General features: G+C 42.3%; 1 protein-coding gene across 16 annotated transcripts in view; it reads right to left on the bottom strand.

Moving 5' to 3' along the window:
* The window catches only part of LOC147028201 (supervillin-like), a 196,012-nt gene that overhangs the window by 151,964 nt on the left and 20,425 nt on the right, over positions 1 to 23,623 (bottom strand). For 10 of the 16 annotated variants that reach the window (XR_015057460.1, XM_085878372.1, XM_085878367.1 and 7 more), the window contains one exon: positions 2,600 to 2,810. The exons of 3 other annotated variants lie outside the window; for them this stretch is intronic. Coding sequence is in view for 12 of the 13 variants with exons in the window: in XM_085878372.1 (XP_085734498.1) it covers positions 2,600 to 2,750 (151 nt within the window). In the remaining variant the exon portion in view is untranslated. Of the gene's footprint in view, positions 1 to 2,522; positions 2,560 to 2,599; positions 2,811 to 15,127; positions 15,252 to 23,623 lie in introns of those variants that run through there. 3 more of the 16 variants (XM_085878374.1, XM_085878373.1, XM_085878375.1) reach the window with 3 other exon arrangements.

The raw sequence follows: 23,623 nt of genomic DNA, 5'->3' as shown, positions 1-23,623 counted from the left end.
AAACCTTCAAAATCTGTACCGTTCACGCGAAATGAATTCCGAAAGCCATTATCCCACGTAGGGTTATGAAATTTGGCACGAATGATGTACAGGTGATGCTCTATCAAATATATTCCGGTTTTTGTGATATATGGAATACTTTACCCGCAGCGCCCCCTACAATTAGGGTATGCGCGAAAACTGAAGGCCCCGAGCGACCAGGTGAGTGCATCGATACGAATGAAACTTTGCAGGTCCATGGTACTCAATGAGTACAACTTTGCCTCAGGACATATTGATCGATTTCGCTTATGTCAGGGGTCAAAGGTCAATTAGTGCAAAAATCGATAATATGCGAGAGCTGGAGGTGCCTTCGCGCCAAATGCTACTCCTCCTAGGGTTATGGTCGGATGGTCATGAAAATTCACACTAATCGTCTGGAATACATTGTGCACAAACGATCGAGCTAGATTTTCGATTTAGATCTTTATTCACCCACAGCACCCCCTCGAACTTTGGGGATTTCCGATTTCAAACCGCATTTTCAGTACTTTTCATTCAAATGGATACCGAGTAGTTATCAGTAGATGGAACTGGATGAGATTTGATATGCATAATCTTAAGGTGATGCCCTATCTGCTATGTGACATCCATTTTGCTCTTTCTCTTATAGTTTCCATGCTCGGCGACCCATTGCCGCCTACCGGCTTGTTCATTTGTTTGTCTGGGAGATATCAGTTATCTTTTGATCTTGGAAGATGAAATTTTGGGACAAAAGTGAAGATGTGCCTTGGCAAAAAGTATATATTTTTTATTTTTTGATGAATCATTTCATTGATTAATTACTTAATTGTTATCGATTTATGAATTACATATTTATTATATTTCTCATCTGGGCAATATCTCAGGCATATTTTGAGCTAGGAAGCTGATCTTTGGATACGACAGTGACCAAGTGATTTGGCTATAAAAGGTATTTATGATTTTTTAAAAATTAATTATTCATTTTTCGATTAATTACTTAATTTTCAAAAAGTTACAGATTCGGATGAAACAGTGGTGCTTTAGGTATGCTATTCGGCAATTGATTGAGAAATTAATTATTTTACGATTATTATTTATGCAATTAATCAATCACTCAATCAATTATTGCACACCGCTCCCTCCCAATTCCGACTCCATGTGCAAAAAGGCGGCATCACTGGGCGCCGAAGGTGCCCCGGTGATGTCGCGCGCTGGAGGATTGTTATTTATTTATTTGGCACCGTGGCAGTGTACTTTGAATGTACTACTACTTGTTCATGTTGTTGTTATTGTTATTAAATCCACAATTCTCCTGGGTTTATTGAAGAGTTGACATTTTCTGATGAGGCAACTTTTACATCAGTCAGTGGTAAAGTCAACCACCACAATTACCACATTTGGTTCCCGAACGCCAACGATGAAATCTTTCACACATTACGTTGTACCAGAGCTACGATCACAAATATAATTCATGAAATTATTCAGCAGCAACTGAAGAATGTTTTCAACAAGTTTGAAAATCGGATTGAATGATGCATTATGAAAGATGGTGGTTTCATCATCTTTCATCATCATATGAAAGATGATGATCTTCATCATCATATGAAATCATCATATGAATCATCATATGAAATTTCATCATCATATCAATCAATCATCACATCATATCAATCATCATATGAAAAAGTTTCATCATCATCATATGAAAGATCTCAACGACGAAAAGTTTCAACTATTTGATTAAAAACTTCATGAATTATGCTTTCATGCTCCATTTACCATTTGGTCCTATCTTGTGTTCATCAAAAGTTATGGAAGTTCAAAGTTGCACAAGGACTTTATGGACACCCTGTGCAATACTCATAATCGGCTGGGGGAGGGTCGGAATCACCAATTTTGTGTCAATGTCGTGCAGGTCGTTATGCAAACAGTGGTATAAAACTAGCATTAAGCCAACCATCCTTCACCAGTAAAGGTAAGACATAAGAACAATGTAAATTTAAGTTTTAAAACAGTGACTCCTTCACTCCGTAATTTCATCTTTGGCCGTTTAAAGAAACTGGCAACTTCAAACAGACTTTTCCAACCTTCCACTTTTGCTCATATAAACTCTTAACATGCAAGAGGAAACAAAGAAAATAAAGGTTCACAAAGCACCATCAATTTGCCACTGGATTATAAATTTGGAACATTTGAGTGTCAAAACCAATGATAAACATACAATTGCCTTTGCAGATGGCCCATTGATATGTACAGTCCTTACAAAGTCATCATTCCTATCACATGTCTGTGCACGTTTGATAAGCAACGGCCAAGATAATATAACGTGCTATTTAAATATATATATATATATATATATATATATATATATATATATATATATATATATATATATATATATATATATATATATATATATACACATAAATTAACAGGAAATTACAATTGTCAATTTGAAGTTAATCCACAATCAAGCAACAACTATGGAAGGTTGTTTGATGGGTGGAACAAACACTCACAGGTTGGCTTCACTTGCAACATCTGCAAACGTTTCTGGACATAGTCCTGCCAGAGTCTGATAGATCTGAACACTCACCCTGAGAAAGCGAGACCAGTCCCGCAGCCTCGATGTACCGACTTGTCCACGGGTTACTTGTTACAATCCCATGAGGCAGACGCGGTGGCACCACCTCGGGATGACTTCTTGAAACAGACTGAGGCTGCGGAACTGGACACATGGATGCCATCTCTGGGACGAGGCCGCGAGCGGTTTGGCCGACAAAGAGAAGTGAGCGCCGAGGTTTCTGCTTATAGTGCGAAGGAGGGGGCGATGAGGTTGTGATGGCAGGAGAGGTTGAGGGGGTCGGTCAGAGAGGGTGCATTTATTTATTTTTTCAGAGCGATCCAAAACTCATGGAGAACATCGCATGTACATTTATCACATGCAGGCCAAACACGTTAGCAGACGTCAGTGTACTTTACCATCAATCACAAAGACATGAGATGACAATGGACAAACACACATGGACATGGTATATGGGATTTGAACCCTGAATGCTGGGGGTTCAGATGGAAACACTTACAGGTCAACACACTTTACAAGAATGGACATCAAGCCTCTTAAAGATGCTTCACGGTCGCTCATCACGAACAGGATAGCCGGCTCGACTTGCAACATGGGACTTGTTTTGAGAATGCCGAATGTACAGTGAGGAATTGAATGTGTGATAACCGACATGCTATCACCAGGCTATTATTGGTGCAGCGCAAATAGACTTGGCATGGAACAAACACCCACAGGCGGTTCAAGACTCGATGGGTCCATGTGTTGGTCGCAAAGGTTGGGCGCTCGAAAGGATTCTTCAATGATCCATGGACCGACCAATCATCGTTGTTACTTTTGGATCTCTTTGAGGACAAGTCATTGTATTCTATATCAGCAGAACTCTCTTCCTCTATGCCCTCTCATCTCATTTCCAGGTGAAGACCCTTAATTGACATGGCCTCATGGAGCTTCCACAGCATTTATAGGTGGGTGATGATTCTAATGAGGCAACATGGTCAACCTTTTACCTCCGGTATAGGACAGAAGGCCAAACCATCCAAAAGGTGTTATCTTGTTTAAAAGGATACGTGGCATTATTAATGTTCAAATAACGACATAGAAAACAGCCGGCTTAAATCTTCTTTCTGAAGATTATGGATCACCCATCCTTTGCATTCCCTTGGGAATATTTGCCTTGTTGGGAGAGAATCAAGCAGAGCAGAACCTTTGACTAAAGAGTGATTGATTGATTGAAAGCTGATAGTTCTGGACTGATCGAATTTTCCTCGTTGTTCGTCCCTTATCAAACAAATCAATTCCAAAATGGCTGGATTTTGACACCAGTTGAAATTCCTCCTTCACACCCCAAGATTCTCGTTCGGCTCTTGTGCTCTTGAACCACCGATCCCTGTTCAGATCCTCGGGTAGGTTTCCTGGTTTTCATGGACAGAGTGCCTTGATGACCATGAATGGAGTAAACTGTGGTGTACCCATGCCGGTGACGGTTCAATGGTGGCCGAAACAAGGAAGCCTGTCTGCTTCGTTTATACACATCATGAGTTCTCACATTTCCCCCCAATTTCATATCAGTGGAAAATGGTGCTTCAGCTACAGGTGTTGCTTATGTGGCAACTCCAAGGTTTATACCAGTAAATGATGCCAAGGTGTTCTTATGGCCGAGGTGACAGATGGGACAACCGGCTTAACCCGGCCCCCCTCTCCCTCTTCCAACTTTTCCAGCAGCTTATCACCTGTAGAGGAATGAACCCAGAACCAAGCCAACCTGGAATGAGCATGACATCACTTGAATTGCTAAAGGTGCTCATGGATCTTTTTCAATTTCCATGGAATGTGACTTGCTGAATTGCTCCGGTGAAGAGGGCCCTGTAAAGGCTTCTTCTTCCACGACTTTGCAATATGTCAAACCTCCGCCGCTCCCACCTGCAAAAGTCCTCTTCCCTAAAATATCTTGGCAGAAATTCCTCTTGCATTCGACACCCATATGTGGCACTTAGGTCTTGGGGGTTAAGGAATGGGGGAAGCAAACCACGACCAACCAATCCCACACCGACTCCGTGGATCCTCTCTGACGTCACAGTTGTTTCACCCAGACGTCGGTTTCGGGATTTCTGGATTTCAGGGAATCGTGTGAACCAATTCCAGATCCGAGAACTGCCAAACCATTCCATGGAAAGGAGTCGTATCGAGGATGAAATGAGGGAGAGAATGGGGAAAGGGATTCAAATGAGGGAGAGCATGGGGAGGGGGATTCAAATGAGGGAGAGCATGGGGAGGGGGATTCAAATGAGGGAGAGCATGGGGAAAGGGATGAAATGTGTGAGAGCATGGGGAGGGGGATTCAAATGTGTGAGAGCAAGGGGAAGGTGATTCAAATGTGTGAGAGCATAGGGAGAGGGATTCAAATGAGGGAGAGCATGGGGAAAGGGATGAAATGTGTGAGAGCATGGGGAGGGGGATTCAAATAAGGAAGAGCATGGGGAAGGGGATTCAAACGAGGAAGAGCATGGGGAGGGGATTCAAATGAGGGAGAGCATGGGGAAAGGGATGAAATGTGTGAGAGCATGGGGAGGGGGATTCAAATAAGGAAGAGCATGGGGAAGGGGATTCAAATGAGGGAGAGCATGGGGAGGAGATTCAAATGAGGGAGAACATGGAGAAAGGGATGAAATGTGTGAGAGCATGGGGAGGGGGATTCAAATGTGTGAGAGCAAGGGGAAGGTGATTCAAATGTGTGAGAGCTTAGGGAGAGGGATTCAAATGAGGGAGAGCATGGGGAAAGGGATGAAATGTGTGAGAGCATGGGGAGGGGGATTCAAATAAGGAAGAGCATGGGGAAGGGGATTCAAATGAGGGAGAGCATGGGGAGGGGATTCAAATGAGGGAGAACATGGAGAAAGGGATGAAATGTGTGAGAGCATGGGGAGGTGAATTCAAATGAGGGAGAGCATGGGAATGGGGATTCAAATGAGGGAGGGTATGGGGAGGGGGATTCAAATGAAGGAGGGTATGAGGAGGGTGATTCAAATGAGGGAGAGGATGGGGAAAGGGATGAAATGTGTGAGAGCATGGGGAGGATGATTCAAATGAGGGAGAGCATGGGGAGGGGGATTTAAATGAGGGAGAGCATGGGGAGGGGATTCAAATGAGGGAGAGCATGGGGAGGGGGATTCAAATGAGGGAAAGCATGGGGAGGGGGATTTAAATGAGGGAGAGCATGGGGAGGGGGATGAAATGTGTGAGAGCATGGGGGAAAACATTGGGATGAAGGCCTCATCCCCATCAGATTGACAGCTCTGTCATTTTCAGATTGTTTTTTTTGTTGTTGAAGGTTTTCATGGCGCTGTCAGAGCCAGGAGGCTCTATCCACGCCACGCACCAGAATCTGATCAAACTCGCCTTCAGCCAAAGCACTTCAAAGGCAGATACATTTTAAATTGGTCTCCCACATTCCTTCAGGAATTTTAATACCGCCTTACAGAGTTGAGGGTGCTTCCAGTTACATTGTTTTTTCTCTTCACAGAAATCAATCATTCATTAATTTAATTAATTAATCGAGCAAAATGTTCTCATGAAAATCCTCCATAAACGACAAGGAAATATCCTTCGACATGAAAAGACAGGTTCAAAGTGCACGTTGACCAGAGTGTAATTAATTAAATACGTGTATCTTTCTGATATTTCAAACACGAGAACGAGGCTCATGAAAGAGCGATGTGACGGAAGGTAAAAAAAAAAAATACAACGAAATGATGATGGGGAAAAAGATGGAGAGAGAAGAGAGAAGAGAGAAGAGAGAGAGAGAGGAGACAACCTGCAAGTAAGAGGGTTGAGTTCAGTCGGGTCAAGGAGGACAGAAAAGATCGCGGGCAGATGTGGGATGATTGGGGAGGGGGGGTGAGATGCTGGTAAACACTAACCTGGTTTAAGCACCTCCACGACGTCCTTTAGGCCAGTAACCTGTGGTCCAAATATATATATATATATATATATATATATATATATATATATATATATATATATATATATATATATATATCCCATCTTGAGATTCTCAGAAAGATGGTTGAAGTGAGAATGAGTTAAAATAACTCATTGTCTTCTTCCTTCCAGCAAAGCATTTTCAAGTCCACAAGAGCTGTGTGTGGTGGTTTTTGTTGGGGTCGATTTTTGAAACGTGCTCCCATTGGTCAGACAGCTGCCGGACCGCTCCCACATTTTCCGCATGACTCCGCCCACAACGGCACCCAAAATAAATAACATGGCCGCCATCTTGGTTTTCTGGTGGACCTCTGCTGATGATACACTGCCGGGTTTGTTGCGTCAGATTTACATTAGCTTTGTTTGGGTCGTGTTACTCATGACGTGGGACCTCAAAAAATCTAATCAATGTCGAATAAAAATTATGAGTAAGCTTTAATCACATTATAAGACATTATTGTCGCTCAGTAAAAAAAAATTGGTCACCCAGTGAATATACTTTTTTACTAATATGGAATAGGCAAAGCCGAGAAGCGAACGTAGAATTCTTCTTACATTCGCTTCTTAAATATATCAAATTAAACAGTCTTTTTGCTATGAAAAATTAAATATTACCTGAACATTACCTTCACAACAACAACTACACCGCCTAGAACAGGATCACATCTGAAAAAATTAATATTACCTCAACATTACCTTCACAACGACAACTACACCGCCTAGAACAGGATCTCATCTGAAAAATATATTACCTCAACATTACCTTCACAACGACAACTACACCGCCGAGAACAGGATCTCATATAAAAAAAAATTACCTCAACATTACCTTCACAACGACAACTACACCGCCAAGAACAGGATCTCATATAAAAAAATAAATATTACCTCAACATTACCTTCACAACAACAACTACACCGCCTAGAACAGGATCTCATCTGAAAAAAATAAATATTACCTCAACATTACCTTCACAACGACAACTACACCGCCTAGAATAGGATCTCATCTGAAAAAAAAATATTACTTCAACATTATACCTCAACACTACCTTCACAACAACCACACCGCCGAGAACAGGATCTCATCTGAAAAAAAAAAAATCCTCAACATTACCTTCACAACGACAACTACACCGCTTAGAACAGGATCTCAGATAAAAAAATTAATGCTCGATTGAACGTAGAATTCTTCTTACATTCGCTTCTGACTTTACCTATAACTGGTTCACAACTGTATACACAATTTCCGGTTACTTCGGCCTGGATTCGGGATCAGCGATCAAATAATGTAAATCACGATAAAAAATTATTTTTTGATAATGCGGGAGATATCTTTATTAAAATCAGTGGAGGAAATATACACCATGTCTGATATTATTTGGGTCTTTCATGTCTCCGACAATGTCTTTATCTCCCGGCATGCATCATTCCCCAGGACAAAAACCGGAAACAAACAAAAAAACAGAAACAAAAAAAAAACGGAAGCAAAAGGCTCATAGCCAACGACACGGATTTACAATTGGCAGGGTATTGTGTTGTTGTTGTTGTTGTTTCCTATTGTCTCATGTGCACGCGTTAAGTAATATTCACAAGATAGAAATAAAACCTAATCGTGTTTATACACCGCACAGCGTTTAAAAAAAAAACCGGAAGCAAAAGGTCATAGCTAACGACACGGATTCTAAATAGCCAGGGGTGTTGTTGTTGTTGTTGTTGTTGTTGTTGTTGTTGTTGTTGTTGTTGTTGTTGTTGTTGATGTTGTTGTTGTTGTTGTTGTTGTTGTTGTTGTTGTTGTTGTTTCCTATTCTCTCATGTGTACGCGTTAAGTATTAAGCTCACAATTCATTCGCTATAAATGGGCGACAAGGTTGTAAATCTTTCGTTCACACTTGTGGTGTCTAAGGTTTATCCAGGATCCAAACCACAGGCATTAAATTATTACACATGTGACTACAGTAAACTCTGCATTTATGAATCTCAGAATAACAAAGTAAAAACTTTCACACCAAAAAATTTGATTCATGATGTCAAATCCTGACATTACAAACTTTTGGTTAACTTCAGTCAACTCAGTTTTCAACGACAAATTCAAAACAAGACCTCGACAAGGCTCATGAACGTTTGCTCAACAATTTCGACGGTGGAACACAAAATAAACACGTTTTGTCCAGTTGCCACGTGATGCATTGACACGACCAACCGTGCACTTCGGTCCGACTCACGTTTTTCAACAGTTTCTGTCTCTTTTCACCATATATTTTCGAAATCAGGTTGATGCCACCCAGGCACCCTTGGGTAATTTGAGAAATTCAAGATGGCCACCAAGATGGCGACCAAGATGGCTGCGATTTGAGGGAAGCATACAGAATTTGTGACAGTTTTACTGTTATACCAGCTCGTTTCACTATATGTTATATCCTGGCGATGGATGACATGTTTGAGGAATACGATGATGAACTGGAAGGACTTCGGATCAAACACAAGGAAGAGGGAGTGCGAAGGAGAAGGTTGGATGCAGATAATAGAACAAAAATCAAAGAAGAGCTCAAGCAGAACATTCACCCGTTCAAAGCAACAACCGACGTTCCAATGAATATTGTGAACAGGCACATTACTGACAAGAGAATTAATGTCCATCACGCTGGAGCTTTGTGAAAAGAAATGTCTACTACGTTTCAGATGGACCTGCCGAGTGAATTCTCCAATGGAATCAAGAAGAAAGTCATAGTGATGGAGACGATGAAGAAGGGAGTGAAGGTTGGCGACAAGACGGTCTTTGACCTGGAGAAACTCCATGGCACGTCTTGTCGGAGAAACTCCGCATTGTCATCAACCTTCACTCACTTCAACTGGTCATCATCAGTCAGCAAAGAAAATTTGATCTACCTGATGTCTTCACGTACGAGCTAGCGATACTGCCATTCTCATTGTTGGACGAGTATGGCGATATGAGAAAGGGCAACAAGGCTACTCCCATGACCAGTTTAACTGTATTCACGTCTTCAGTTGAGCTTGAACAGTATTCTAGATGCCAATGTAGTAGTGAACCAAATCATATCGCCAAAGGTAGGTACAGTTGAGACATTTACCAAAATCTTTCACCAAGCAGTCAAAGAACACCATGAGGTTATTGTCATTTTCAATCACAACCGAGACGATTCAATTAAATTGCATGAGCGTGAAAGGCATGCATCTGGTGTCAGGTCAAGTCAGGTATGGGAGCATGCACCAGAGCAGCACGTCGCGGAGTCCAGTTTCTGCCGGTACTCCAGGGGCCTCCATCTGGTCATCCCCCAGGCAGATGGCTGGCACATCCCAATCTTCTTGAGATGCCGATCAACCTGCTGCAATCACGAGGCACGTGGTTGGCTTATTGGCCTTCTCCATTCACGAGGCTCCCTCACTGAAATAATCTGGTGAGCAGGATCAGCATCAGCAAAATGATCCACATGTCCATACAGCCGCAGCTGACGCTCACAAAACTATGCAGGCAACAAATCTCATTTGAGTCTCTCTCAGCAACCGCTCGTTGCACACAAAGTCCAACCAGCGATTGCCAAAGATTCTCCGAAGAGACCTGGTACCAAATGAATTAAGTATCCATCTCAGATCCCTGGACAAACTACAAGTCTCACAACTGTAGAGCAAGAATGGAAGCACCAAGGATATGAAGACTCTGACTTTCATCTTCCTGCACAGGTACCGGCAGCGCCACACCCCATGATCAAGTGAATCCATGACTCCCCAGGCCCAACCCAGATGTCTAATGACCTCTGGTTCACAGCCAGCAGAGACCTGAATATCACTGCCAAGGTAAGCGAATCTCTCCATGACCTCAACATCCTCACCACAAACAGGAACAGACAAGACAGCAGCATCCAAGATGTCATTGAAAGCCTGGATCTTAGTTTTGACCCAGGAAACCCGTAATCCCAGCGGCTCTGACTCCTCATTCAGCACCTCGAGGGCCCCCAAGGATATCTGAAGTCTCCGCAAGGATGACTGCATCATCTGCAAAATCAAGGTCAGAGATCTTGACATTCCCAAACGATGCACTGCAGCTTGATCTCTCCGACATCCTCCCCAGAATCCAGTCCATACAAGTGCTGAAAAGTGTGGGGGCCAGTACACACACATGATGAACTTCAGTAACAACAGAAAATAAGTCAGAGATGGGACCACCACATCAAACAGCACTCTCAGTCCCATAGTCTAGTTCAGTCATCAGTTTGGTCAGTTTTGGTGGCACCCCATGAAGACCACGAATCCTCCAGAGGGCATCCCGATTCACTGAATCAAACACTTTACAGAGATCAACATAAGCTGCAAGCAGCCCCTGCTGAAACTCTCTTCTGCATTCAGTGAGGACCCGAAGAGCAAGGATACGGTCAATCGTTGATCGCTCTGGTGTAAAGCTTGAATGTTGTGGGTGCTGATGCTAATGCAGGTGGTGGCGAACCCTATCAAGAATTATCGGAGCAAAGAACTTGCCCGGCACTAAGAGCAGCGTCACCCCTCGGTAGTTGTTGCAGTCCTGGCGACCACCCTTCCCTTTCCAGAGAGGGATAATAAGGCCCCTCTTCCAATCAGTTGGGATCATGCCTGTGTTCCAGGCAGAGCACAGAACAGCATGCAATGACATGAGTGCTGCATTTCCACCAGCCTTGAGAAGTTCAGCATGGATGCCATAGATCCCACAAGCTTTACCCCTTTTCAACTGGTTCACCGCAGCCCGTGTTTCCACAAACGAAGGTGGATCACAGTTGATTGGAGGGTCAGCAATAGGGCTAGTAACAGCCCTGACATCGAACTCAACAGCTGGTGCACCACCCTGGTACAGCCCTTCAAAGTTACCAGCTCAGCAAGCCTTCACTTCGGACTCCTCTGTCAAGAGCCTACCACCCTCTAGTCTAACTGCAGTACACCGAGAGATGGGCTTGGAGGAACACAATGCGGGAATTGTAATTCTCATCCCTGTAAGCAGGACGAGAAGCACCTGTCCACAGGTGATGCTCTACCCCCTCAAAGATTCCTCACACATAGGCCTCCTTGTCGTCCCTTAGTGCACGTACAGTTTTACGCCTCAGCTCCCTGAATCGCTCAGCTCTGCCATTCAGCCTGGCCCTGCGACTGATCAATGGTATCCAGTGTCCATTAAGAGACAAAATTCTTTTTTGCCTGATAGTGAGTTCCAAGACATCCACTGGCAACATCAAGGACGGTGGTCTTGAAGGCACTCCACAACTCTTCAGGACCTCCCAAAGCACCCAGACCCCCCAAATCTCCACTCAGCTTGTTCGCAAACTCCTCAACTTCCCTCTCATCCTTGAGCTTGCCAACATACAGTTGAGGCTGGGATAGTTCTATTCTCCTGGATTTAAACTGCAACTTCAGAGTTGCTACCACAAGCCTGTGGTCAGTATTGAGAAACTGAACACTCCGCTAGACCCTGCAGTTCTGGATCATCCTCCAGCGACCATCAACGAGGATATGGTCAATCTCCTTTGCCACACCGGTAGTGTTGGAACACCAAGTCCAGCAATGAGCTTGTGGGCGCTGAAACCATGAACCAGCAAATTCTAAGTCCATGATTTCTTGCAAAGTCAAGGAACTTTGTGATATTCTTGTTCACAGTTCCAGACTCATGGGGATCAACACATGTCTCATATGCATCCCTATCAGCTTCAGTTGATGCATTGAAATCACATAAGACAGCCTGGTGTTGGCTCAGTGGTTAGGGTGGCGACTTGGGATCCTAGGGTCCTGAGTTCAAGACCCGTCGGCCACTGAATTAATACACGAGGGGGTTGACTCAGCCTGTCATCCTTCCGAGATCGGCAAAATGAGTACCAGTTCCAGTGTGTGTACTGGTAGAGGGGCATTTCATCAGCGACACAGTCGCCCTTCAAGAAATGATAGCTACCCCGGCAGCTAAGCTGCCACACGACCACAACCACACAAGACTAGAAGAATATCTTGCCTGGGGCAATGATCAATCACAGACTTGAGTGTGGCATAGAATGTGTCCTTCACGGTGAGGTCACTCGCCTCAGTTGGAGCATAGACAGAGACCAGGGAAATGACACTCAAGGAGTGACGAATCCTTTGTCTCATTATACGCTTCTTGACCAGTGTTACGTCAATTATCATTGGGGTCAGCTTATTGGACACAGCTACAGCTCACCACTATCCGGACTCCGAGCCACAGAAAGTGCTGCGATACTGCTGTCCAAATGCTGGAGCTCAGATGATCACAGAGAAAGGCAGTCATCCACTCTTTGGGATTGGACATTCCAGGCACATACCCAAAGGGACCGCCTCAGGTTAACCCAAGGAGACTGCCATCTAGTGGATGACACCTCAGCACCACCCAAACACACACCACAGCAATCTGACCCAGGAAGTTTACCCTATGCTTTTCTTACTCTCATCAAAGAATGGGGTTCCTGAAGACTTTGCCCCAAACCCATCATCTGGTGAGCTGCCCTGCTAAGGGAGGCTACACAGGAGGGACTCCTGCAGAGTGGGTTTCAGTTTTCATTGTGTTTTTTTGTCTGTTTTGTGGAATGAAGTGTTTTATGGTAGCCGGAGTGAAAATCCTGCCACCAACCTCCTGGAGAGAGGTATCCAACTGCAGGAGGACGTCCACAGACACATTTGGGCACTAGATATGGATGGCCGTTGGATCACAAGGAGCTCCTCTGCCCTTTGACAGGTTTTGTTTTTAATCCTGCTGGGTGTCCATATCCATACACCCTCCTCACCAGGAATCCTGCTGGGTGTCCATATCCAAACACCCTCCTCACCAGGAATCCTGCTGGGTGAGATGGTTTCGTCACCGACAACCCGACCATGAAAGAGGTTAGTACAGGTTTACATGGTACCTGTAGCAAGTCACAGATCCGATGTGGTCTGATCTGACAATAGGTCAGGCTCGTTGCACAAGATTCAGACTTGCATGTTGAAGGAACTGTGAGAAACACCTCTTCTCCACGACGATCAGCCAGAGGAGCCCGTCTCCCTCCCAGTTTTTCGGGCCTCGGGCAGCATTTCTTCAGGTACATGGAAATCAGTTAAAGCCAATAGCACATGCTACGTTTGGATTGATTGTGAGCTATAAAGCTATCGTGTTCGGCATCAACCATTTCCATACCTACCTGTACGGTCACGGTATTGTGCTCACAGATCATAAAACATTGTTGATGATCATTGATAAGCCATTGATCGCTGCCCGACAGACATTGCAACGAATGCTCATCAGACTTCAAGGGTATAACTCGACAATGGAGTTATATGGAGACAATGGACAATCTGTCCTGGAGCAGACAATGAGCTTGCCGATGGCCTATCAAACCTTCCGAGTCCACTCAACATGACTGCAATCGATTTGGACTTGCGGGTTCATTTCGTCTGCTTCTCTTCTGAGAAGTTTTCTCAGCCACAACAGTATATTCCTCATGACCTGAGTCAACTTCAAGACCATACCATCAGTGGATGGACAGACCATGTGAAGGACCCCCCAGAGGCTCTTAGAACATTCTGGAATTTTCCGGATGAGTTGTCAATTGAAAATGGTGTAATTCTTAAAGGTGAGAGAGAGTCCTCATACCTAAAAGTAGGAGACATGACATTCTGCAGGAAGTCCATGCACTCAAGCCACTTTGGGCACAAGAAAACCAAACTGCTGGCTCAGGACACTGGATACTGGTACAATATTAACAAGGACATCGATCGGCTTCTGGACTGCTGTCCTACCTGCCAACGACACCGGACATCGCAGGTGCCCAAAGCACTACTGCAACATGGCATTCCACTTTGGCCGTGGAGCAGAGTTGGGTGTGACCTGTTTAATTTTGATGCAGCTCACTGTCTTGTCATCCCAGATTATTATTCAAAATTTCCCATCGTTTGCCAACTGCCCGAGTTTGCTTCCAGCCGCACAGATTTTCTCTGAGTTCGGAATTCCTAGTACGTTGAGAAGCGATAACGGTCCTCATTTTTCCAGCATGGAATTTTGTTCTTTCACTGGGAAATGAAATTTTGACCACATCACGTCATCCCTGACAAACGCAAAATCAAACGGATTGATTGAGCATCAGGTCTGGACGGTGAAATCCATCCTGCGCAAATCAAAAAGTGCAGGGAATGATTTTCATCCAGCTTGGCGTTCCACACCGGTGAGCACCAGCTTGGCGAGTCCTGCCCAACCACTAATGGGGAGAAAAGTGAAATCACTATCACCAACCAAAATCGCCAACACACTTGATGATGACAATCTCGTACACGAGGAGCTGGAAAGGCGTCGCCACTCACAAAAACTCGACCACCATCTTCATGTTCGGGCACGTTGAATGTCATGCTTGTACCCTGGATAACGAGTTTGCATTCAGAACTACAACAACTATTGTTGGGAGCCGGCCACGGTCCTCGCCACTTGTGAGGAGCCACGCTCATGTTTGCTTGTATCACCAAATGATCAAACACTCTGATGCAACCAAGTTCACGTTCAGGAGCTACCAGCATGTGTGTTTCGGTGTCTCATCAACCCGTGAGCCAAAAAGAGAATTCTACACCCACCTTGAACAGGAATGGGAACCATCTGCAAGGCCTGTTGTTGAACTTGTGAATCATGACTGTGACGTCACTCACTGCCAGAGCAGAGATAGTTCGTCAACCTCCCCACCAGGTCTGGCCGAGCGAGCTGTGAAGACGCCATATCATCTTGATCTATAAACATTTTGGTTGTCTCATGTTAACGGTTTCACTTTGCTATCTGGTGTTGTGATGGTATTACTATCTGGTGTTGTGATGGTATTACTATCTGGTGTTGTGATGGTATTACTATCTGGTGTTGTGATGGTATTACTATCTGGTGTTGTGATGGTATTACTATCTGGTGTTGTGATGGTATTACTATCTGGTGTTGTGATGGTATTACTATCTGGTGTTGTGATGGTATTACTATCTGGTGTTGTGATGGTATTACTATCTGGTGTTGTGATGGTATTACTATCTGGTGTTGTGATGGTATTACTATCTGGTGTTGTGATGGTATTACTATCTGGTGTTGTGATGGTATTACTATCTGGTGTTGTGATAGTATTATTATCTGGTGTTGTGATGCTATCTGGTGTTGTGATGGTATTACTATCTGGTGTTGTGATGGTATTACTATCTGGTGTTGTGATGGTATTACTATCTGGTGTTGTGATGGTATTACTATCTGGTGTTGTGATGGTATTACTATCTGGTATTGTGATGGTATTACTATCTGGTGTTGTGATACTTTCTGGTGTTGTGATGGTATTACTATCTGGTGTTGTGATACTATCTGGTGTTGTGATGGTATTACTATCTGGTGTTGTGATGGTATTACTATCTGGTGTTGTGATACTATCTGGTGTTTTGATGGTATTACGATCTGGTGTTGTGATAGTATTATCTGGTGTTGTGATACTATCTGGTGTTGTGATGGTATTATTATCTGGTGTTGTGATACTATCTGGTGTTGTGATGGTATTACTATCTGGTGTTGTGATGGTATTACTATCTGGTGTTGTGATGGTATTACTATCTGGTGTTGTGATAGTATTATTATCTGGTGTTGTGATACTATCTGGTGTTGTGATACTATCTGGTGTTGTGATGGTATTACTATCTGGTGTTGTGATGGTATTACTATCTGGTGTTGTGATGCTATGTGGTGTTGTGATACTATCTGGTGTTGTGATGGTATTACTATCTGGTGTTGTGATACTATCTGGTGTTGTGATGGTATTATTATCTGGTGTTGTGATACTATCTGGTGTTGTGATGGTATTATTATCTGGTGTTGTGATACTATCTGGTGTTGTGATGGTATTACTATCTGGTGTTGTGATGGTATTACTATCTGGTGTTGTGATAGTATTATTATCTGGTGTTGTGATACTATCTGGTGTTGTGATACTATCTGGTGTTGTGATGGTGTTACTATCTGGTGTTGTGATAGTATTATTATCTGGTGTTGTGATACTATCTGGTGTTGTGATGGTATTATTATCTGGTGTTGTGATACTATCTGGTGTTGTGATGGTATTACTATCTGGTGTTGTGATACTATCTGGTGTTGTGATGGTATTACTATCTGGTGTTGTGATAGTATTACTATCTGGTGTTGTGATAGTATTATTATCTGGTGTTGTGATACTATCTGGTGTTGTGATACTCTCTGGTGTTGTGATGGTATTACTATCTGGTGTTGTGATGCTATCTGGTGTTGTGATGGTATCTGGTGTTGTGATGGTATTACTATCTGGTGTTGTGATGCTATCTGGTGTTGTGATACTATCTGGTGTTGTGATGGTATTACTATCTGGTGTTGTGATGCTATCTGGTGTTGTGATGCTATCTGGTGTTGTGATGGTATTACTATCTGGTGTTGTGATACTATCTGGTGTTGTGATGCTATCTGGTATTGTGATGGTATTACTATCTGGTGTTGTGATGCTATCTGGTGTTGTGATGGTATTACTATCTGGTGTTGTGATACTATCTGGTGTTGTGATGGTATTATTATCTGGTGTTGTGATACTATCTGGTGTTGTGATACTATCTGGTGTTGTGATGGTATTACTATCTGGTGTTGTGATGCTATCTGGTGTTGTGATGCTATCTGGTGTTGTGATGCTATCTGGTGTTGTGATACTATCTGGTGTTGTGATGGTATTACTATCTGGTGTTGTGATGCTATCTGGTGTTGTGATGGTATTACTATCTGGTGTTGTGATGCTATCTGGTGTTGTGATGGTATTACTATCTGGTGTTGTGATGCTATCTGGTGTTGTGATGGTATTACTATCTGGTGTTGTGATGCTATCTGGTGTTGTGATGGTATTACTATCTGGTGTTGTGATGCTATCTGGTGTTGTGATGGTATTACTATCTGGTGTTGTGATGCTATCTGGTGTTGTGATGGTATTACTATCTGGTGTTGTGATGCTATCTGGTGTTGTGATGGTATTACTATCTGGTGTTGTGATGCTATCTGGTGTTGTGATACTATCTGGTGTTGTGATGGTATTACTATCTGGTGTTGTGATGCTATCTGGTGTTGTGATGGTATTACTATCTGGTGTTGTGATAGTATTATTATCTGGTGTTGTGATACTATCTGGTGTTGTGATGGTATTACGATCTGGTGTTGTGATGCTATCTGGTGTTGTGATGCTATCTGGTGTTGTGATACTATCTGGTGTTGTGATGGTATTACTATCTGGTGTTGTGATGCTCTCTGGTGTTGTGATGGTATTACTATCTGGTGTTGTGATGCTATCTGGTGTTGTGATGGTATTACTATCTGGTGTTGTGATGCTATCTGGTGTTGTGATACTATCTGGTGTTGTGATGGTATTACTATCTGGTGTTGTGATGCTATCTGGTGTTGTGATAGTATTATTATCTGGTGTTGTGATACTATCTGGTGTTGTGATGCTATCTGGTGTTGTGATGCTATCTGGTGTTGTGATACTATCTGGTGTTGTGATGGTATTACTATCTGGTGTTGTGATGCTATCTGGTGTTGTGATGGTATTACTATCTGGTGTTGTGATGCTATCTGGTGTTGTGATGGTATTACTATCTGGTGTTGTGATGCTATCTGGTGTTGTGATACTATCTGGTGTTGTGATGGTATTACTATCTGGTGTTGTGATGCTATCTGGTGTTGTGATAGTATTATTATCTGGTGTTGTGATACTATCTGGTGTTGTGATGGTATTATTATCTGGTGTTGTGATACTATCTGGTGTTGTGATACTATCTGGTGTTGTGATGGTATTACTATCTGGTGTTGTGATGCTATCTGGTGTTGTGATGGTATCTGGTGTTGTGATGGTAATATTATCTGGTGTTGTGATGGTATTACTATCTGGTGTTGTGATGCTATCTGGTGTTGTGATGGTATTACTATCTGGTGTTGTGATGGTATTACTATCTGGTGTTGTGATGGTATTACTATCTGGTGTTGTGATGCTATCTGGTGTTGTGATACTATCTGGTGTTGTGATACTATCTGGTGTTGTGATGGTATTACTATCTGGTGTTGTGATGCTATCTGGTGTTGTGATGGTATTACTATCTGGTGTTGTGATGCTATCTGGTGTTGTGATGGTATTACTATCTGGTGTTGTGATAGTATTATTATCTGGTGTTGTGATGGTATTACTATCTGGTGTTGTGATGCTATCTGGTGTTGTGATGGTATTACTCTCTGGTGTTGTGATAGTATTATTATCTGGTGTTGTGATACTCTCTGGTGTTGTGATGGTATTACTATCTGGTGTTGTGATGCTATCTGGTGTTGTGATGGTATTACTATCTGGTGTTGTGATGCTATCGGGTGTTGTGATGGTATTACTATCTGGTGTTGTGATACTATCTGGTGTTGTGATGCTTTCTGGTGTTGTGATGGTATCTGGTGTTGTGATGGTATTACTATCTGGTGTTGTGATGGTATTACTATCTAGTGTTGTGATGCTTTCTGGTGTTGTGATGGTATCTGGTGTTGTGATGGTATTACTATCTGGTGTTGTGATGGTATTACTATCTGGTGTTGTGATGCTATCTGGTGTTGTGATACTATCTGGTGTTGTGATGGTATTACTATCTGGTGTTGTGATACTATCTGGTGTTGTGATGGTATTACTATCTAGTGTTGTGATGCTTTCTGGTGTTGTGATGGTATCTGGTGTTGTGATGGTATTACTATCTGGTGTTGTGATGGTATTACTATCTGGTGTTGTGATGCTATCTGGTGTTGTGATACTATCTGGTGTTGTGATGGTATTACTCTCTGGTGTTGTGATACTATCTGGTGTTGTGATGGTATTACTATCTGGTGTTGTGATGCTATCTGGTGTTGTGATGGTATTACTATCTGGTGTTGTGATAGTATTATCTGGTGTTGTGATACTATCTGGTGTTGTGATGCTATCTGGTATTGTGATGGTATTACTATCTGGTGTTGTGATGGTATTACTATCTGGTGTTGTGATAGTATTATTATCTGGTGTTGTGATACTATCTGGTGTTGTGATGCTATCTGGTGTTGTGATGGTATTACTATCTGGTGTTGTGATGCTATCTGGTGTTGTGATGGTATTACTATCTGGTGTTGTGATGCTATCTGGTGTTGTGATGGTATTACTATCTGGTGTTGTGATGCTATCTGGTGTTGTGATGGTATTACTATCTGGTGTTGTGATGGTATTACTATCTGGTGTTGTGATGGTATTACTATCTGGTGTTGTGATGGTATTACTATCTGGTGTTGTGATGGTATTACTATCTGGTGTTGTGATGGTATTACTATCTGGTGTTGTGATGGTATTACTATCTGGTGTTGTGATGCTATCGGGTGTTGTGATGGTATTACTATCTGGTGTTGTGATACTATCTGGTGTTGTGATACTATCTGGTGTTGTGATACTATCTGGTGTTGTGATACTATCTGGTGTTGTGATACTATCTGGTGTTGTGATGCTTTCTGGTGTTGTGATGGTATTACTATCTGGTGTTGTGATGCTATCTGGTGTTGTGATGGTATTACTATCTGGTGTTGTGATGCTATCTGGTGTTGTGATGGTATTACTATCTGGTGTTGTGATAGTATTATTATCTGGTGTTGTGATGGTATTACTATCTGGTGTTGTGATGCTATCTGGTGTTGTGATGGTATTACTATCTGGTGTTGTGATAGTATTATTATCTGGTGTTGTGATGGTATTACTATCTGGTGTTGTGATAGTATTATTATCTGGTGTTGTGATACTCTCTGGTGTTGTGATGGTATTACTATCTGGTGTTGTGATGCTATCTGGTGTTGTGATGGTATTACTATCTGGTGTTGTGATGCTATCGGGTGTTGTGATGGTATTACTATCTGGTGTTGTGATACTATCTGGTGTTGTGATGCTTTCTGGTGTTGTGATGGTATCTGGTGTTGTGATGGTATTACTATCTGGTGTTGTGATGGTATTACTATCTAGTGTTGTGATGCTTTCTGGTGTTGTGATGGTATCTGGTGTTGTGATGGTATTACTATCTGGTGTTGTGATGGTATTACTATCTGGTGTTGTGATGCTATCTGGTGTTGTGATACTATCTGGTGTTGTGATGGTATTACTATCTGGTGTTGTGATACTATCTGGTGTTGTGATGGTATTACTATCTAGTGTTGTGATGCTTTCTGGTGTTGTGATGGTATCTGGTGTTGTGATGGTATTACTATCTGGTGTTGTGATGGTATTACTATCTGGTGTTGTGATGCTATCTGGTGTTGTGATACTATCTGGTGTTGTGATGGTATTACTCTCTGGTGTTGTGATACTATCTGGTGTTGTGATGGTATTACTATCTGGTGTTGTGATGCTATCTGGTGTTGTGATCGTATTATCTGGTGTTGTGATACTATCTGGTGTTGTGATGCTATCTGGTATTGTGATGGTATTACTATCTGGTGTTGTGATGGTATTACTATCTGGTGTTGTGATAGTATTATTATCTGGTGTTGTGATACTATCTGGTGTTGTGATGCTATCTGGTGTTGTGATGGTATTACTATCTGGTGTTGTGATGCTATCTGGTATTGTGATGGTATTACTATCTGGTGTTGTGATGCTATCTGGTGTTGTGATACTCTCTGGTGTTGTGATGGTATTACTATCTGGTGTTGTGATGGTATTACTATCTGGTGTTGTGATGGTATTACTATCTGGTGTTGTGATGGTATTACTATCTGGTGTTGTGATGGTATTACTATCTGGTGTTGTGATGGTATTACTATCTGGTGTTGTGATACTATCTGGTGTTGTGATGGTATTACTATCTGGTGTTGTGATACTATCTGGTGTTGTGATAGTATTATTATCTGGTGTTGTGATACTATCTGGTGTTGTGATAGTATTATTATCTGGTGTTGTGATGGTAATATTATCTGGTGTTGTGATGCTTTCTGGTGTTGTGATGGTAATATTATCTGGTGTTGTGATGGTATTACTATCTGGTGTTGTGATAGTATTATTATCTGGTGTTGTGATACTATCTGGTGTTGTGATGCTATCTGGTGTTGTGATGGTATTACTATCTGGTGTTGTGATGCTATCTGGTGTTGTGATACTATCTGGTGTTGTGATGGTATTACTATCTGGTGTTGTGATGCTATCTGGTGTTGTGATGGTATTACTATCTGGTGTTGTGATGCTATCTGGTGTTGTGATGGTATTATTATCTGGTGTTGTGATACTATCTGGTGTTGTGATGGTATTACTATCTGGTGTTGTGATGCTTTCTGGTGTTGTGATGGTATCTGGTGTTGTGATGGTATTACTATCTGGTGTTGTGATGGTATTACTATCTGGTGTTGTGATGCTATCTGGTGTTGTGATACTATCTGGTGTTGTGATGGTATTACTATCTGGTGTTGTGATACTATCTGGTGTTGTGATGGTATTACTATCTAGTGTTGTGATGCTTTCTGGTGTTGTGATGGTATCTGGTGTTGTGATGGTATTACTATCTGGTGTTGTGATGGTATTACTATCTGGTGTTGTGATGCTATCTGGTGTTGTGATACTATCTGGTGTTGTGATGGTATTACTCTCTGGTGTTGTGATACTATCTGGTGTTGTGATGGTATTACTATCTGGTGTTGTGATGCTATCTGGTGTTGTGATGGTATTACTATCTGGTGTTGTGATAGTATTATCTGGTGTTGTGATACTATCTGGTGTTGTGATGCTATCTGGTATTGTGATGGTATTACTATCTGGTGTTGTGATGGTATTACTATCTGGTGTTGTGATAGTATTATTATCTGGTGTTGTGATACTATCTGGTGTTGTGATGCTATCTGGTGTTGTGATGGTATTACTATCTGGTGTTGTGATGCTATCTGGTGTTGTGATGGTATTACTATCTGGTGTTGTGATGCTATCTGGTGTTGTGATGGTATTACTATCTGGTGTTGTGATGCTATCTGGTGTTGTGATGGTATTACTATCTGGTGTTGTGATGGTATTACTATCTGGTGTTGTGATGGTATTACTATCTGGTGTTGTGATGGTATTACTATCTGGTGTTGTGATGGTATTACTATCTGGTGTTGTGATGCTATTACTATCTGGTGTTCTGATGGTATGACTTTCTGTTGTTGAGATGCTATCAGGTGTTGTGATGGTATTACTATCTGGTGTTGTGATACTATCTGGTGTTGTGATACTATCTGGTGTTGTGATACTATCTGGTGTTGTGATACTATCTGGTGTTGTGATACTATCTGGTGTTGTGATGCTTTCTGGTGTTGTGATGGTATTACTATCTGGTGTTGTGATGCTATCTGGTGTTGTGATGGTATTACTATCTGGTGTTGTGATGCTATCTGGTGTTGTGATGGTATTACTATCTGGTGTTGTGATAGTATTATTATCTGGTGTTGTGATGGTATTACTATCTGGTGTTGTGATGCTATCTGGTGTTGTGATGGTATTACTATCTGGTGTTGTGATAGTATTATTATCTGGTGTTGTGATGGTATTACTATCTGGTGTTGTGATAGTATTATTATCTGGTGTTGTGATACTCTCTGGTGTTGTGATGGTATTACTATCTGGTGTTGTGATGCTATCTGGTGTTGTGATGGTATTACTATCTGGTGTTGTGATGCTATCGGGTGTTGTGATGGTATTACTATCTGGTGTTGTGATACTATCTGGTGTTGTGATGCTTTCTGGTGTTGTGATGGTATCTGGTGTTGTGATGGTATTACTATCTGGTGTTGTGATGGTATTACTATCTAGTGTTGTGATGCTTTCTGGTGTTGTGATGGTATCTGGTGTTGTGATGGTATTACTATCTGGTGTTGTGATGGTATTACTATCTGGTGTTGTGATGCTATCTGGTGTTGTGATACTATCTGGTGTTGTGATGGTATTACTATCTGGTGTTGTGATACTATCTGGTGTTGTGATGGTATTACTATCTAGTGTTGTGATGCTTTCTGGTGTTGTGATGGTATCTGGTGTTGTGATGGTATTA

Source organism: Eptatretus burgeri, chromosome 4 (genome assembly GCF_056783735.1).
Source record: "Eptatretus burgeri isolate ZD-2024b chromosome 4, Ebu_testis_v1, whole genome shotgun sequence".
Lineage (NCBI taxonomy): Eukaryota > Metazoa > Chordata > Myxini > Myxiniformes > Myxinidae > Eptatretus > Eptatretus burgeri.
This window is presented reverse-complemented; position numbering and strand designations above follow the sequence as displayed.